This window comes from Rana temporaria, chromosome 2, assembly GCF_905171775.1.
Source record: "Rana temporaria chromosome 2, aRanTem1.1, whole genome shotgun sequence".
Lineage (NCBI taxonomy): Eukaryota > Metazoa > Chordata > Amphibia > Anura > Ranidae > Rana > Rana temporaria.
In genome coordinates this window covers 493692056-493707033 of record NC_053490.1, presented here as the reverse complement: position 1 = coordinate 493707033, position 14978 = coordinate 493692056, and the positions used below count along the sequence as shown (strand labels likewise).

General features: G+C 43.3%; 1 protein-coding gene and 1 long non-coding RNA gene across 3 annotated transcripts in view; one reads left to right on the top strand and one right to left on the bottom strand.

Moving 5' to 3' along the window:
• The window catches only part of JAM2 (junctional adhesion molecule 2), a 143391-nt gene that overhangs the window by 48463 nt on the left and 79950 nt on the right, over positions 1–14978 (bottom strand). For both annotated transcript variants that reach the window (XM_040338825.1, XM_040338824.1), the window contains exons 2-4: positions 11882–11947; positions 5638–5754; positions 3698–3847 (exon numbers count right to left, since the gene is read on the bottom strand). In XM_040338825.1, coding sequence (XP_040194759.1) covers positions 3698–3847; positions 5638–5754; positions 11882–11947 — 333 coding nt within the window. The remainder of the gene's footprint in view (positions 1–3697; positions 3848–5637; positions 5755–11881; positions 11948–14978) is intronic.
• LOC120927863 lies at positions 141–1918 on the top strand. Its single transcript, XR_005747140.1, has 2 exons — positions 141–449; positions 1664–1918. It is a non-coding gene; the product is annotated as an uncharacterized LOC120927863 (long non-coding RNA).

Sequence of the window (14978 nt, the reverse complement as noted above, 5' to 3'; positions counted from 1 at the left end):
TTTTTTTAGGAATACACCCTTATGTATAAAAATACTTTGCCTGGAAATAACTGGGATCACGATGCTATATATATATATATATATATATATATATATATATATATATATATATAATAAAAAAAAGATAAACTGGAGGAGGGAGTACTGTATGTAAATTACCATAAGGGTTTCTACCAATCAAATGTATATATTGTCAGAAAATGTCTTTAGTAATGTTGTGAGGTTACAAATCTGTACATAGGGGGCTGCATACAGTGATTGCTTGTACAACAGGCCTTGCTAAATGCTGACTTTATACCCTGTGTTACTATAGCATTCTTTTCCTGCTCTCTGGAATGTGGTCACAGCAGGCTGCTGATAATGCAGCCACAACACGCACCAGCGGGAAGCTAGGAGGTGAGCACAAGAGCTGAAATCAAAATCCTCTGTGCCTAATCAGCCCTAAAATTGTAAGTGTCAATTTCTACTAAAAGCTAAAATAAAAATACTCATACCCCATTTCCATCTACAGCTTCTATATTCTAAATAATAAGGCCGGCCTTTGCTAAAATACGAAAATCAGCTCTTCTCCCAACATTAGCCCTACCTCTGGTGTTGTCCCCGCAAAAGTCTTCTCTGCCACTAGATGTCACTCCTCCTTCAGGTTAAAGTGGAATTCTGGGATATCCCTAACTACTCTTAAAACTGTCCCCTCCCCTCTTCTAACACTTATGCTGCGTACACACGATAGGTTAGTCTGATGAAAACGGTCTGATGGACTGCTTTCATCAGACCAAAGCGATCGTGTGTGGGCCCCATCGGTTATTTATCCATAGGTTAAAAAAATAGGAACTTGTTGTGGATATAAAACCTATAGAAAAAAAACGATCGTCTGTGGGTACGTCCATCGGTTAAAAATCCACGCATGCTCAGAATCAAGTCGACGCATGCTTGGAAGCATTGAACTTCATTTTTTTCAGCACGTCGTTGTGTTTTACGTCACCGCGTTCTGACACAATCGTTTTTTTAACTGATGGTGTGTAGGCGCGACGGATCATCAGTCAGCTTCATCGGATAACTGATGAAAAAATCCATCAGACTGTTTTCATCAGACTAACCTATCGTGTGTACAGGGCATTAGGATTTTCTAACCTGTGGAAGAAAGATTTACTAAATATACTTGCCTGTTTTCAGCCAACTCTGATCCGGTCATATGATCCCCTGTGTTTGCCCCGCCCTGTCTGTGGCCGCCTTTCCCCCTTCCTTCTGCCCCCCGCCTCCACTCCCTTGCCCTGCCTCCCCTGTGTTCCATCCTGTGGTGCAGGTCACGACACGCATGTGTGACCTCTCATAGGCCCAATAGTGATTTGGCCTCTTGGTTTCTGCCCTGGAGTAATTTTTCCATCTGACCCCGGGGCCTGTTCCTATTTTCCCCTGTCTGCCTTCCCATCTACCCAGCCTTGCTCTCGATGGTGTGACTCGGTGTCCGATCCCGGTCTGTTTTTCGATATGTGTCTTGGTGAGTGGCATTTCGATTTTTGTACATCATTGTTTATTTTATTATATTGTTATGGGAGGAGACCATGCACCCCCACTTTTATCCTTATGTTGGGGTGGACAGGTCCTCTTCATGATTATGTTTGTTGTTTACTTTTTGATTTATCTGCATATATTTTCTTCATAGAATGTCTGCGTAAAAACATTGGCTCCCTGAAGAAGACCGCTACTATGAAGGTCGAAACGCGTAGGTCTTTTTTCGCATATAGTGCTTATATGCATATAGTACTGTTCAAATTTGAATTATCATTGTTACCATGTTGTGATGTATTTCTTTGCCTTTCTGTTTATGGATTGATTTTATCAAAGCTCATATACTGAGTTCCCTTTTTTGTCTAGGGGCTCTTTTTTGATACCCTATCAATAAATGTATACTTTTTTACCTTCTTGTACATTATTTATACCGTGCTGCAACACAAAGCCCCTAGGGGTAAATAGTAAAGTGTTATATGCTCTCAGACAGAAACATAGAGGTCTATGTATAAAATGTTCACTATACAAATGTATCAAACATCTGCACAGTCAGAACGAAAGGTGACCAAATCTTCTCTAATATCCAGATAGGAGTTTTACCGAAATCTGGTAAACAAATGGCGCAATCTCATGGCTCATAGCTGAGCTGTTTTATTTTCGGTATAGCTTTAGTCACATTAATTTTACCTACATCATGCAGCTAGATCCTGGAGAAATCTTCACTGCAGGGATGCCCCGTCCTCTTCCTGTATTTGAACATCCGGTGTTCTGTCGAGAAGTGCCCAGCTATTGAATAGTGCCCGGGTTGGAACTGCGCATGCGCCGCATGGAGCCGCAGAACAGCTAAGTTGACGATCAGCTGTTGTCTCGCGTTGCCGAGGCACGTTCATGTAGGTGAGGGGCGGATAGTTACATGAAGGGGGCGGATAGTTAAATGATGGGTAGTGGTGGGGAAGATTTTTTATCGATGGCCAAATAAAGCTGCAAAATAAATCTTTATCTAATATAGAAAAAGCCGCCGTTCAATCGACTAAACACGCTCCACAAGCGTCCAGAAAGAATAGCAGATAAAGATTTATTTTGCAGATTTGTTTGGCCATCGATAAAAATTCTGCCCCCACCATTGCCCATCATTTTAAAATCCGCCCCCTTCATGTAAATATCCGCCCCTCACCTACATGAACGTGCCTCAGCAACGCGAGACAGCAGCTGATCGTAAACTTAGCTGTTCTGTGGCTCCGTACTGCATATGCGTTTCGCATGCGCAGTTCCACCCGAGCATTTCTCGATAGGGGCACGCCTCGATAGGACACCGCCACTGAGCGGGTTAATAGCATTAAGCTATTGGGAGCAGTTGTTTCATAGTGTACACTGCGTGTAACAGGATCTGTGAATGGAGCAGTCTCCTCCATTCACAAAAGCTTTAAAACAAGGCATCATTGACCTTTCTAGTTGCATTTATTTTAAAGTAATGTATCTCATTATAGACTCTTATGCCGCGTACACACGATTGAAAAATTCCGCCAAGAAACATTCCATGTGAGCTTTTGGTCGGAAATTCCATCGGCTCCATTGGACATTTTCTGTCGGAATTTCCGACAACAAAAATTTGAGAGCTGGTTCTCAAATTTTCCAACAACAAAAGCTTTAGTGTGAAATTTCGATCATCTGTATGCAATTCCGACGCACAAAAATTCTACGCATGCTCTGAATCAATTCGACGCATGCTCAGAATCATTGAACTTCATTTTCTCGGGTTGTTGTAGTGTTGTACGTCGTCACCCGAGTTCTTGACGGTCTGAATTTTTGACATTTGTGTGACCATTTGTATGCAGCGCAAGTTTGAGCCAACATTCCGTTGGAAAAAAATCCACGTTTTTCTTGTCGGAATTTCCGATCGCGTGTACGCGGCATAAGGTCAGGTTTCAGTTGGTTTGTGATAGCATTGAAACACCATGTGTTTACATTACAGGGCTGTCAGGCGGCCAAGATTCTGTTGATAGATGAGATTTCAATGCCTATGATGTGAGTTTTAAAGAGGAATTTCTCCACAATGCTTATAGCTACAGGTGTGAATGGGGCTTGTTTACAAGTGATATTACTGCTTTTGATAAACTTCAGAGTGCATAGCCTCGGCACAGATTCACTTTAAGGACCAATAATGTCACTTGTCACTGATTTCTCTCACCTAAGACATTTAAAGTGATAGTAATTTCATTGAAGGTTTTTTTGTCTTGAGGAGCGCTGACTTCACAGCGATATTTCCCTGAGTCTCCTCTTGTTAGGTTTCTAATCCTGATACTGGAGCTTTCCATATCTGCTCGTGGCGCTAAGTCACCTGCCAAGAGAAAAAGAGAGAAAGAGGATAATGTTTAAAGCGTTATTAATTCCAAAAATATTATTGTAACATATTGCAGCTTACCAAGCTTAGATATGATGGCTGCATTTGTTTTCTACTGGACAATGCCTCCTGTGCCCATTACACCCCTGGCACACAGTAACGTGAGCTTGTCTCTTCAGATTAAATTGTTATTTCGAAAAGGGTGTTCAAAAAGATCAATCTATGATTTGTTTTACCTAATCTATTCTCTGCATTAGGGTAAAATCCTTCCATGGTCAGCTGCCCCCCCCCCCCCCATTCCCCCTATATACTTACCTTAGCCCAATCGCAATAGTATTGCATACTAGCAGATTATAAAATACTTACCTTAGAACAAAGCCCTCCAGTGGCGCGCAGTGACAGGGCTTACATCTTCACGCGATCTTCCTTCTGGGTTTGCGTGCTCCGGCCATCTGATTGGCCGCACCATGATGACGACATTCCCGCACATGCTCATGGGAGTCAGGGACTACGACACAAAGCTCTAAAGGGACAGCACAGGTATGCTGTCCCTTCAGAGACAGATATCCCTGACATCACCAGCCGCATGCAGGGTGAATATCTCCTACATGTAAGCCTTATGATAGGCTTACCTGTAGGTACAAGTAAAAAAAAGAGTTAACTACCACTTTAAGGTTTTTTGTCTTTCCATATTGAGCTGTGGTGTGTAAATCTCAGGCGCAACAAAACGTGTCACAAAACACACTTCAGTGCAAAAAAATTTACTCAAAGCGGAATTCCACCTAAAAGTGGAACTTCTGCCTATTCGTCTCCTCCCTTCCTCCGGTGCCACATTTGGCACCTTTGAGGGGGGAGGGGGGAACCAGGACCTGCTTTTGACAGGTCTCCTTACTCACTTCCGGAGACGCCGCAGCAGGGAAGCTCGGCCCCCTCCTCCTTCCTCTGCTGCTGGGCCGATTAGAAAGCACAGCGGGCATCGCACATACACAGTAGGGAACTGGCTGTGAAGTCAAAAGGCTTCACTGTTGGGTTCCCTTACCGGCAATGCCGGCGGCTGCACCCGACAGCCGATCCGAAGATCAGCTGGGAATGCCGACATCACAGGCTCCCTGGACAGGTAAGTGTCCATATATTAAAAATCAGCAGTTGCAGCATTTGTAGCTGCTGATTTTAAATTTTTCGTGGGGTGGGCGGACCTCAGCTTTAAGCCACTTCGGAGCATTTGTCTCGCATAGGCAGAGCTCCCAACTGTTCCTGATTTCGAGAGACTGTCCATGATTTGGAAAAAAGTCCCTGTTTCCTCCTCATTTGTTGTATATAAAATTTTAGCTTTCAAAAAAGTGTTTCCCGGCGCTAAACCTTTCATCCCATTTCTAAATTGCTGCATTTTTAAATTTCAAAATCCACTATAAAGGAATTGTAGTGGTAAAAAAAGCACTTGTGGTTTTTATAACATTTTTGGGGGTTCATTCTCCCTTTTTTTATTTGGGAGTGGAGGTGTTAACCAAAATAATACATTCAGTAAAAGAGACATTCTTAAATACGTATTGGCTATAAAATTGTATTTATGTATAAATGACTGAAATTTGTGCAGCAACATTTCTGATGCAGATCGCTGGGTGCCCAAAACAAATATGGCAGTTTTACGAAGGCCAAATGACATATCAATGGCCTCACCATGATGAACGGACGGAAGGGGTTCAGTGTGACTGCAGAGGAGCACAATGCAATATACCATAGGATCGATGGCATTTATTCTTACATCGTATGATGAAACATAACCTTACCTATTAAAGAGTTTTGAAAAAAGACAAAGGAGATTCCTCCACCGAGAGCAACTTTTTTCCACTCCAGCCTAACACTCTGATCCTTTTCCAGTTTATAATTACAGCTGAGAAGCGCCTCTGTAAAAAATAAAATAAAAATGAAAACAATTAAACAACAGACAGCTAAAGGATAAAACCACACCTTGTATAGAGGGGACACCTTACAGTGTATAGAGGGGACACCTTATAATGTATAGAGGGGACACCTTACAATGTATAGAGGGGACACCTTATAATGTATAGAGGGGACACCTTATAATGTATAGAGGGGACACCTTATAATGTATAGAGGGGACACCTTACAATGTATAGAGGGGTCACCTTACAATGTATAGAGGGGACACCTTATAATGTATAGAGGGGACACCTTATAATGTATAGAGGGGACACCTTATAATGTATAGAAGGGACACCTTACAATGTATAGAAGGGACACCTTACAATGTATAGAGGGGACACCTTACAATGTATAGAAGGGACACCTTACAATGTATAGAGGGGACACCTTATAATGTATAGAGGGGACACCTTATAATGTATAGAGGGGACACCTTATAATGTATAGAGGGTACACCTTATAATGTATAGAGGGGACACCTTATAATGTATAGAGGGGACACCTTATAATGTATAGAGGGGACACCTTATAATGTATAGAGGGGACACCTTATAATGTATAGAAGGGACACCTTACAATGTATAGAGGGGACACCTTATAATGTATAGAGGGGACACCTTATAATGTATAGAGGGGACACCTTATAATGTATAGAGGGGACACCTTATAATGTATAGAGGGGACACCTTACAATGTATAGAGGGGACACCTTATAATGTATAGAGGGGACACCTTATAATGTATAGAGGGGACACCTTACGATGTATAGAGGGGACACCTTATAATGTATAGAGGGGACACCTTACAATGTATAGAGGGGACACCTTACAATGTATAGAGGGGACACCTTATAATGTATAGAAGGGACACCTTACAATGTATAGAGGGGACACCTTACAATGTATAGAGGGGACACCTTACAATGTATAGAGGGGACACCTTATAATGTATAGAAGGGACACCTTACAATGTATAGAGGGGACACCTTATAATGTATAGAAAGGGACACCTTATAATGTATAGAAAGGGACACCTTATAATGTATAGAAGGGACACCTTACAATGTATAGAGGGGACACCTTATAATGTATAGAAGGGACACCTTATAATGTATAGAAGGGACACCTATAGAGGGGACACCTTATAATGTATAGAGGGGACACCTTATAATGTATAGAGGGGACACCTTGCAATGTATAGAGGGGGCACCTTACAATCCTGACCCCCCCCCCCCCCCCAGTACTATGCATTTCTGCCCCTTCCTGTACTGTGCCCTTTGTGTTGATTGGTCTTTAATTTATGGCATTTTTATATAGTTTAAAATCTATTTTAATGAAAGTACTAATAAATATATGTTTAAGTCTATGAACTATTTTTACTTTAATTCTTGAGAGCAGGTGCGTAAATTTGGGCTGGCTGGTAGGGGCCTTACTTTGCCCAGTGGACCATGATGCTATTAAGATGGCCCTGCAGTGACCACTGGGTCAGGTACCGAACCCGTGTCAGGGGGAACATATCGTTATTTCAAGGCAGAGGCATGCATTTGATAAATATTAACGTCTTCAGTCTACATGAACGTAATTTTTTCTCTTGGTTCCGCCTCCATTATCAACCTGCACTGGAGTGTTCCTCTAACAACAAGGAATGCCACCAAGGTATGTGACGTGCAGGAGACACGTTGATCCCAGTTCCTGAGATAGTTTACAGAGAGTGCCAGGGTTATCCGGCAGAAATGTGTGACAAGGCGTCTCTGCAGAGGCACGCTGACCTTGCTGTTAAATCATTGCTGATGCAGAATTATTGTACACGGAGGACAGAACTAAAATAGACTGAAGGTTTCTTGAAGTTTAAAGATGAATTAATAAGTTGGGAGGGGGGACAATGTTTGCAGGGATTATTGTTATCAAAGCAAGCTTTCGGTGTCTTGCTGAGTAACACAACAATTAAAGGGGAGTTGTCAAAATGGCTGATTCCATGTTGTATTCGATGAATACAGAGCTTGCATAATATAACACGTGTTATTAATCAAATAAAAGTCTCCAGCCAAAAATTTTTCTTTAGTTTTGGATACTGCATGGACCTCTTCATTTTTTCTTTTTAGTATAGCTCCATAGGGTAGATTTTCCCTTACTTCCTGTTTTAGTGACACCATTACTACCAGGACAGGAAGTAAGAAATAAAAGGCAGCAAGAAAAAGAAATGTAGCTGTCCTGGTAGAACCTTCTGTCACTTCCTGTCCTGTTGAAAACAATGTTGAAAGGAAATCTCGTGCTCAGATGGTGCCAACAGACTGTGACTAAGCTGTCACCAACAGCTCACGGTCAACCACCGACAATCCGTAGCCGGTGGGACAAGATCCTAACTATATCATCACAGTGAACAAAGGAAACCCTTCCACTGGCTTCCGGAATCATGGCTCACTTAAAGGGCTGGCTCCTAATGGTGGCTGCAGGTTAAATGTCTAACCAGCTTTGGAAATTAGAGTTTTTTTGTTTGAACCAAAGCTTCTCTTTAAAATAAATGGCATGGCATAGAGCAGTGGTGGTCAACTTTCTTGATCTAGGGGGCCTCAAGTGCAGCCCCCAACATCACCAAAGGGCCACACATTACAAAATACATTGATTATTTAGTGTCAGAGAGACCAAACACACAACAGGATATGGTCAAAGACTATGGGCATGATACTAGAGATGGTCAGAGACTGTGGACATGATACAGGAGATGGTCACATTAGGGTGTGCCAGGTGTGCCTGGGCACACCCTAAACCTGAGGTTGGCAACCTATCAATGGTGGGAAGGTAACAGGTAAACCACAATCCTAAACCACAAACGAAAGTTTGGTGTGAAACGCGTCAGCTTTTTACCCCGCTTGCTGTGGCATGCTTTTTGTGTGTTTTTTGATTTTAAAATAAAAGCAATTTATTTTTGGATGTTTTTGGATGTCCAGAACATCTTTCCTTCATTTTGCACAATCCTTCCTTGCCGACCCTCAGAACCTGGACAGGAGAGGTGGCAGGGCTGGAATTTAGTGGGCTGATCTGTATTTTTCTCCTGCAGCAGCTGAAAGTTGGTTTCTCCTCCTCTCCTTTTTGTCAACATTCAGCTGCCACAGGAGGAAAATATAGGGGATCGGTACTAATATATGCCACCCCTCTCTTGCCTGTTCCTCTTCCTTCTGTTGCCCGGGTCCCCCATGTGCTCCCTTACTTCCCCTTTCTCTCATTGTTTCCGGATGGAGAGCGGGGGGAAGAGGCCGGTAAATATGTCGAATGCATATGTGTTGGAGCTTTGGGGTGCACACCCTTATGCAATAAGCTGCGCACACCTATGAGAGACACTCATAAACTGAAGTCACATTACATGAGACTCTAGAAATCATTGCTATAACAGGACAATCTGGAAACACAGTTAAGTGTCTGCAGGGCCCCAGGGGCCGCACAAAAGATGTCAAAGGGCTGCATTCAGACCTCAGGTTGGGCACCAGGGGCATAGAGGATTCAGAATTAAATTGGCTCTCATGCCCTTTACCATGCATCTGCCCAGGGCTGCTGTTAGAAATCGTGGGGCCCCGTACAGCCTACATGGCATGACCCCCCCAATACATCAAGACCATATTTTCACCAAAAATACACTAAAGTCATTATTAGTGGACACAAATGTAACAGAGAACCTGTGTGAATTAGCCCTTTTTTATTTGTTTTTTACATAAAAAATAATTATATTCACAGTGACAAGGGGACACACAGGGGTGGGGGGGGGGGGGGGCAGAAGCAAGCAGAACAGGGAGGGGAATCAGTGTCGGGGGAGCAATTACAGCAATGATGCCCTCTGTCAGTGTCTCTCCCTGCAGCAGCTGAAAGCCTGCAGGAGGGGGAGAAATTGGTTTTCAGCTGCTGCAGAGAGCTGCACAGGGCATCCTACTACCCCTCTGCCAAACCACACTAATTCCTCCTGCTTTTTGGGCCCCCCTGTGTGCCCGGGCCCCCTACAGGAGGACTGGTGGTCCCCCCCTATCAGCGGCCCTGCTTCTGCCCACAAGACATCGGCAGCTTACAGAAAACTTCCTGACGCATCTCTTGTATTTTTAAAAGGAAAGGCTTGTTTTTATACGTTGCATAGGTTTAACATTGTTTCATGTGAAATCCAGTAAATTCCAAAGCCTCTTTAAAATTAAGTAATTGAAGCACTTAGCAAATAAGAGTGATTGAAAGTATTGATTAGTGAGTGAATATGCTGGCTTATTAAACGGACAGGTTTTCCAAATGTCAGTGTTGTTTTTCACCCAGACGTACGCCATCGGGGCCGCAGTGTTCCTGGAAGCCAGGCCTACTCTCTGCAAGCCAAATGAAATGGCTGGACAATGTCTGAGGCTGCTGGAAAGCCCAGTAAAACTGCCGACTATTCATCACAATGACGGCTCACTAATAAAATATATTCCAGATAATCATTTCTTGGATGAAAACACAAATTTAGCAATGTTTTCAGGCACAGGACTGTCTATAAAGTTGTCTGTGCTACATATTGGCTTTCATTCATTTTAGCATATATTCTTTCTGCATTACACTATTGAGACATACAACATTTTTATTAATCTTGTCTTCATTCAGCTCATGTATTATATTAATTCCGCCATTTGGTTTTTATTACTCGGGGATTTGTTAGAAGGGTTCTACAACTTATGTACCTGGGGAAGGGAGATTAAAGAGAGCCTCTACCGCAACAAATTACTTAAACTGATTGTGGATCACATCCATGGGCGTCCGCTCCATAGGGCAAGGGGGGTCAATTGCCCCCCCCCCCTGGAAGTCAGAGTGGACTGCACTTTTCAGGCTCCACATGGATGCATTCCACACACACACACCATATCTTATTAAAAATGATTATTTTTAATAATGTGGAATACTTTCTATGTAGAACCTGAAAAGTCCCAGTATATTCCTGACATTGTCATAAGTATAACGAGACATACAGAATACAGCCCACCTCCAGGAAAGGGAAAAGCACTGCTGGGGGGAAATTACCACTTGTACTTTTATGTTTCCATGTTCCAGCCAGCCGCACTGCTCTCCTCCTCAACCCAAAGCCTCAGCATCATTGCATACCATACAGGAACATTAATCCTGTATGGTACAATGAGGATGATGGAGTGCCACCACAGCCTGTCACAACTTTCACAGAAGCTGCAGGGGACCAGTCACAGAGATTGAGGGAATCAGCAAAAGTTCGGTACACAGAGAGTATATTTGTTCCAATTTACTATACCAATGGTGAGGCACTATTCCTCCCACTGACACCAACAATGGGGTACCATTCCTCATACTGACACCAATGGTGAGGCACTATTCCTCCCACTGACACCAACAATGGGGTATCATTCCTCCCACTGACACCAATGGTGAGGCACTATTCCTCTGACTGACACCAACAATGGGGTACTATTCCTACCACTGACACCAAATATGGGGTACTATTCCTCCCACTGACACCAACAATGGCATACTATTCCTCCCACTGATACCAATGGTGAGGCATTATTCCTTCCACTGACAACAATGGTGAGGCACTATTCCTCCCCCTGAAAGGTGCCAATTGTGGCACCGGAGGGGGGGGGGGGGGAATCCGATGAGTGGAAGTTCCACTTTAGGATGGAACTCTGCTTTAAATAGCAGCCCCAGCTTGACTAGAAAAGCATTCTGTAAAGAAAAGCTCCTGCGAGGAAGCAGTGGTCTCTCTGCTAATGTCCAATAGGCCCCAATGCTGAGCCAGAATTAAAGCTCCTAATCAGTAGGAAGATTAATAAGCCCACAGAAGGTCACATGAGCCTGCTAGGTACACAAACCCTCTCTTCTGACAACTGACACAACCGAAAGTCCTGGTCTAGTTGCCTAGGACTGAACCTAGATAAACAAAGAGAAGTACTAAATATTACAAGTGATGGTGATAACCTCTTGTTTGTACAAATTTTCCAGAAAAAAATAAAAATGTGAAAAAAAAGGGATGGGTACATTTTATTATTCATGTTCACTGAGAATAAACCTGCAAACTCATGGAAACGTTACTGTATTTTGCGGTAAAGATTTACATTACCTCCAAACTCCACCACTTCCACATTGAGGTTTTCTGAATCCACAATCACGCCGAAGGACCGCTGACCTGTAAATATATGAAGAGTCAACACTTGGTCTGCACATTGATGGATTCATTCTGTATAGCAATACTGCAGGAGCTGAGTAACGCAAACCTAATATAAGCTTTAACATGTTAATGGACTTTCAAAGGTAAAGTTCAATATTTTATATTGGCAGCCAGTTTCCTTAATGTAGATGGTAATCCAAACTGAGTGTCATTCGCTTTGCTAAATCACTATGGGGGAAATGTACCAATCAGCTTCTAGCTTCAGATTGTTCAGTTAAAGGGTCACTAAAGGAATTTTTTTTTTTTAGCTAAATAGCTTCCTTTACTCTACTGCAGTCCTGGTTTCATGTCCTCATTGTTCGTTTTTGTTTTGATGTTGCTGTAATTCCTCTCCGTTCTGGACACTTCCTGGTTGTCTGTTTCCTGATCACCACAGTACTGGGAGATTTCTCACTGTGGTGACTAATCAAGGAGGTGTGATTACTGTGTGTCAGCACCAATCCAGTTTTGTTTTACAATCCATCACTGCCCTCTATTGGCTCTCTGGCTCTGTACATCAGAGAACCAGGAAACAACAGCAAAAACTAAACTAAACTGCAGGCACATTATATGATTGTTTTTTATCTATTTTTAATCATTTAATCATTTTTAAAAGGAATCAGTTAACTATTATGTCTCTATACCCTGTATACAGTCATTTCAGCTAAACATTTTTTTTCCTTTAGTGACCCTTGAAAATGAAAGACAGAAGCTGATTGGTTAGTATGCACAGCTGCTCCAGTTTTGATCAATTCCCCTTTGCGTTGTCATGTTTTTGTACACAGCACCTGGATATCCCTGGAACCGAAAATATGCAGCATGTTTACACATGTGCTCAAGTGCATGTAGCCTAAGGGCAAAAAACAATCTATGACACCCTTAAACCTTCTGTAAACTGTAAGAGCCGGTTCACACTGGGGCGACTTGCGATCCGACTTCATGTCGCCTCAAGTCGTCCCAAGTTGCGCTGTAGAGAAAAACAATGGAAGTGAAAGGGAGCGGTGTTAATACACACGACTCAAGGTCGATCCGACTTCAGAAAAGGTTCCTGTACTACTTCAATCCGACTTGTAGGCGATTTGTACCCATTGATTTCAATGGAAATCGCCTCAGAAGTCGGATCACTGTCTTAACTGAAGCGACTTTCCAGGAAGATAACATACATTTCTCAGGCAAACCCCTCCTATTCCCCCTCCCTCCCCCTCCCTCTCCCAGAGCTGATTGTTGTTTTATTGGCCACTGGAAAGTCTCCTGTCCTGGAGACGACTTCAAGTTGTGTTGTAAATCGCCCCAGATCACCCTGTGGTTCATGTTCAAGTCGTGTCGGAGTCGCCTCTGAAAGTCGCGCTGGAAGTCGTGTCGCCCTAGTGTGAACCGACTCTTACTTCGTGTTTTTTCACCTTAATGCATCCTATGCATTAAGGTGAAAAAACACCTTGCAGTCACCGACCCCCCCGAGCCCCCGTTCTACTTACCTGAGCCCCGAATTTCCTCGTCGTTCTCCCCATGCCGGATTGGCTCTTCATTGGATAGATTGATAGCAGCGCAGCCATTGGCTCCCACTGCTGCCAATCAAATCCAATGGGGCCGACTCATACAGTCGGCGGCTATGGACGCCGAGTGTATGGCACAGGAACATGCCCGCAAGGTAACCCCCTCGGGAGAGAGCTTCCCAGAGGGGGTTAGCTTTTGCGGGGAGAAGCCGAGAGAGCCGCCATGGAAGAGAACGATCAGGGCCACTCTGTGCAAAACTAACTGCTTAGTGGAGGTAAGTATGATATGTTTGTTATTTTTTTTTTTTTATCAAAGCTTTAGTGTCACTTTAAGATATGAAAACACGTTAAAAATGGTCAAACTCGCCAATAGCTGATTCACATACTCATATATGAGTCAACTCTGTGGCCGGTAGCTGCGATTAGAGGATGCCTTGTACAAAGTGGTTCGGTAGTAGTGGTTAATCAAGAGGCAATGAATCACAGAGGGTCATGAGCCATGAGTCAGAGGTATTTCAGTTAAACTGCTCTCATGAGGAAATTATAACATTTATCAGGAAAAGATACTTAAGCAGTGGCGGTTCGTCCATAGAGGGCGCTGGAGCGCCGCCCCCTCTGGCTCTCACCGCCACTGAGTCTAATAAAATAGATTCATGCATTGCACAAATCTATGGTATTATCGCCGCTGCCGCTGTTCTATTCAGATGGTCGGCGCTCATGTCCGGCCATCTGAATAACGGCAGCTGGTTGGCTGTACGGAAGTGCCTATCAGAGCCAATGGCTCTGATAGGCTTTTCCGAGTACAGCCCTCGGGTCCCGGAAGCTTATACAAGGAACGCACTAGGGATGCGCTCCTTGGATAAGACTGACAGGCGTCTCAGCCAATCAGGTTGGCAGATTCTGGCTACCGGTAACCTGATTGGCTGAGTCATCGAGGGCGGTAGAAGACATCGAGGGACGTGGATGGCTGACTCCAGTAAAGGTGTAAGTTTACAATTTTCTTGTACAATATTCCTTTAGATTTACCAAAACCATATAATATGAGGTCAAACCTAAACTTTTTCAATTTGTACGCAATCAGGCCCAATATCAATAATATAATATTTATTTGTGCCAATATACTCACATGAGGAAACTACAAGGATGTCATACATAGATGGCACTGTCAGCTATTCGCATGCATGATGACGTTAAAGATGGGCTCCGCTTGACGTGTTCCGTGTAAACACATGTCTTCGGGGGAATGTTTTTGTATAAAAAAAGACTTGTCTGGGTATTAGGCTAAGTTTAGACTTTGAAAAGTGATCAGTATTAGGATCGGTTTCAAAAGCGTTTGGCAGGCAGCGAGGAGGCAATAAGACATCTCCTATCGCCTGTTTTAACCCTGTGAATGCAGAACCAAGATGCATTGGACGCGTTTGTGGGGGAATCACAGGGTATCCCTATTTGCTTGAAGCAATCATTTTTGCCACGGGCGCAAAGCATGGCAACCACAGCATGTGAACACCCCTGTCTGG